This window comes from Octopus bimaculoides, chromosome 5, assembly GCF_001194135.2.
Source record: "Octopus bimaculoides isolate UCB-OBI-ISO-001 chromosome 5, ASM119413v2, whole genome shotgun sequence".
Classification (NCBI taxonomy): Eukaryota; Metazoa; Mollusca; class Cephalopoda; order Octopoda; family Octopodidae; genus Octopus; species Octopus bimaculoides.
In genome coordinates, this window is record NC_068985.1 from 28,801,462 (window position 1) to 28,804,323 (window position 2,862).

General features: G+C 34.3%; 1 protein-coding gene across 2 annotated transcripts in view; it reads left to right on the forward strand.

The window, feature by feature from the left end:
- The window catches only part of LOC106868349 (cell adhesion molecule Dscam2), a 267,763-nt gene that overhangs the window by 259,360 nt on the left and 5,541 nt on the right, over positions 1-2,862 (forward strand). For both annotated transcript variants that reach the window (XM_052968241.1, XM_052968242.1), the window contains one exon: positions 892-1,046. In XM_052968241.1, the coding sequence (XP_052824201.1) occupies positions 892-1,046 (155 nt within the window). The remainder of the gene's footprint in view (positions 1-891; positions 1,047-2,862) is intronic.

The window sequence follows — 2,862 nt, forward strand, 5'->3', positions numbered from 1 at the left end:
CACACACACACACACACACACACACATACACATACATACATACATACATACATACATACATACATACATACATACATACATACATACATACTTATGTGTGTGATAGGGTTCCACACAGTTTCCGCGTATCAAATTCACTCACACGGCATGAACTAATGGGTCGACGGGGCTGGTTGTACTAGAAAACATTTGCCCATGGTACCCCTCAGTGAGGACTGACCCCAAATTACGTGGCTGTAAAGTGAGCGTCTTAACCATCTGCACTTGTTTCTTTTCATATTATTCATTTCGAAACGATAGAATATTCTGAAGACCTACAAAACAGTGGAGTTGATTCTAGTGACTTTACAGCTTACTGCAACTGACTTGTGACAGCTCATAAGTCATGTATATTTACTCATATTTCTTCAGTGCCACTTATATATTGAATAAATTTTCTGTTTTTAGTGAAATGAATGATGATTTTGCAAGTGATTGAAGTGAAATATTTCTAATTATCTTACTTTTCTTTTAATTTGTGTCAAGTACTATAGATCAAAACATAATTTCTTTGTACTTCGATCTGGCAATCCAAACTGGATTTTGACTAGGCACCTTGTCTGCATACAGCACTGATTTCTTCCTTTAAGATTTGTGCATCAATATTTGAACATCCCACACTCATACACAGAACAGTTGACAACCATTTTGGTTTGCTTACGTCCTCATACCTTAGCAGTTTAGCAAAAGAAACCGATAGCAAAACTACTACTAAACATTCCAAGGCATTCTGTTAGTATAGCCACAGTGCAAAGTAAAATATAAAAGAATGACTCTTAGTTTTTATCTCTCGAATTTTACTAATAAATTCGTATCTTTACAATCATGCATTTGTTTATTTTTATCCTTCAGTGACAAACCAGTTCTACTCAGTAATACGGTGCAAAAGCTTCCGTCGGGCTCTTTAAATTTGAAGAGTGTTCAATTCACAGATACAGCTAATTATACATGTCGTGCCGAAAATATATATGGTATTGAGGAAATTGTAATTTCTGTTAAAGTTATAGGTAAGTAGAGAGAGAACCTTGTTTGTTTTAAATGGTTAGTGGTAATGTAATTATCCATTATTATTATTATTATTATTATTATTATTATTATTATTATCTTTATTATTATTATTATTATTATTATTATTATTATTATTATTATTATTATTATTAATAAGGCGAGTTGGCAGAATCGTTAGCACGCTGGATCAAATGCTTAGCGGCATTTCGTCTGTCCTTACGTTCTGAGTTCAAACTCCGCTGATGTTGTCTTAGCCTTTCATCCTTTGGGGGTCGATAAAATAGTACCAGTCAAATACTGAGGTCGATGTCATCGACTGTGCCCTCCCCCCCCCCAAATTTCAGGCCTTGTGCCCATAGTAAGATCATTTAGGGGTGAGATGGCAGAATAGTTACTGCATCAGACAAAACGCTTTGCGGCATTTCTTCCGAATTCATGGGATGCTGCACGGTGGATATAATTCGGCAAATAAACCTTATTGGATCAATAGCAAAGCTCAGCGGATGAACAAGTAATAAACTGTCAACGGCTAGGATCAACCATTTCAGTTAGCAAACTACTGTTGTCGTCTGTAATGGTGACGTGCGCAGACGAGATGTTTCTGCTGGCGAAAGACGACTGTAACTAAAACCTGAGCCAAACGTTCATGCCACATCGCACGATCAAGACGTCTGGCGTGTAGGAGCAGTATTGATCGGAGCAAGTCCCCTGATGAAGCTGGGTGATGGTTCAGCATAATGCAGATCATAAAGTTGATCTAACTATATCACTATCCCTAACGTCTGATTAATATACTAAGTGTTTCATTCGAAATATCTGTATATCTTCACCGTTCATTTGATTATTAGAATTTCTATATTTGAGTCTATTTTAGATCTAAACTTTAGTTTAAGATTATCTTTTTCAATATATGGTATATCATGAAATATCATTACTGCGCAGAGCAGCTTCTCGTGTAACTTTGATTGATAGTAATTCGTTGTTCATACAAAGATGACTGCAATTCGTTCATAGTTACCTTTTCAATATTGATATAGAAATAATCACATTATACTAAACTATTACATTCATTCCGATGAAGCTGCACTTAATGAAATATATTCAAATACCGTAACAAGTTACACATTCCGCTCAAGGGAATGTTTGTATTGAAATAAGAGCAGTATATCTGTCAATATTTACTCGTTAAGAGTAAATGTGTGGATTTACTCTAAACGTATATATATGTGTGTGTGTGTGTGTGTATGTGTGTGTGTGTGTGTGTGTGTATGTGTGTATACATATATATATATATATATATATATATATATATATATATATATATACGGAGAAAGTATATATTGAAAAGAATACCATGGTATGGCTTCTCTCCTATATATGATGTGTGCTAGTATGTATGTATGTATACCCCTCTACAAATTTCTATTTGCTATAAATTCCAATGTAATCGAAATATATACCATCTGAAAAGTATTCGTAGAAGATTTTATCAAAAGCAACCACCCATTTTTTTCTGAAAGTTATGATGAAATCAGATTTGCGTGAATTTTCAGAAACTCCTCTGCAAATCCCATCGGAAAAAATTTCCACATCAAAATCAGATATCGTTAGAATGTGTGCCATCTGGAGCATATTCATAAGAAATTTTTATTTAAGAATATCTTTTTTTTCCTGAAAGTTATGAGGAAACAAAGTATGGGGTGTCTCACTAGTGTAAGTAGGACCAGTCAAGCTAGATCATATATATATATATATATATATATATATATATATATGTGTGTGTGTGTGTGTGTGTGTGTGTGTGTGTGTGTGTGT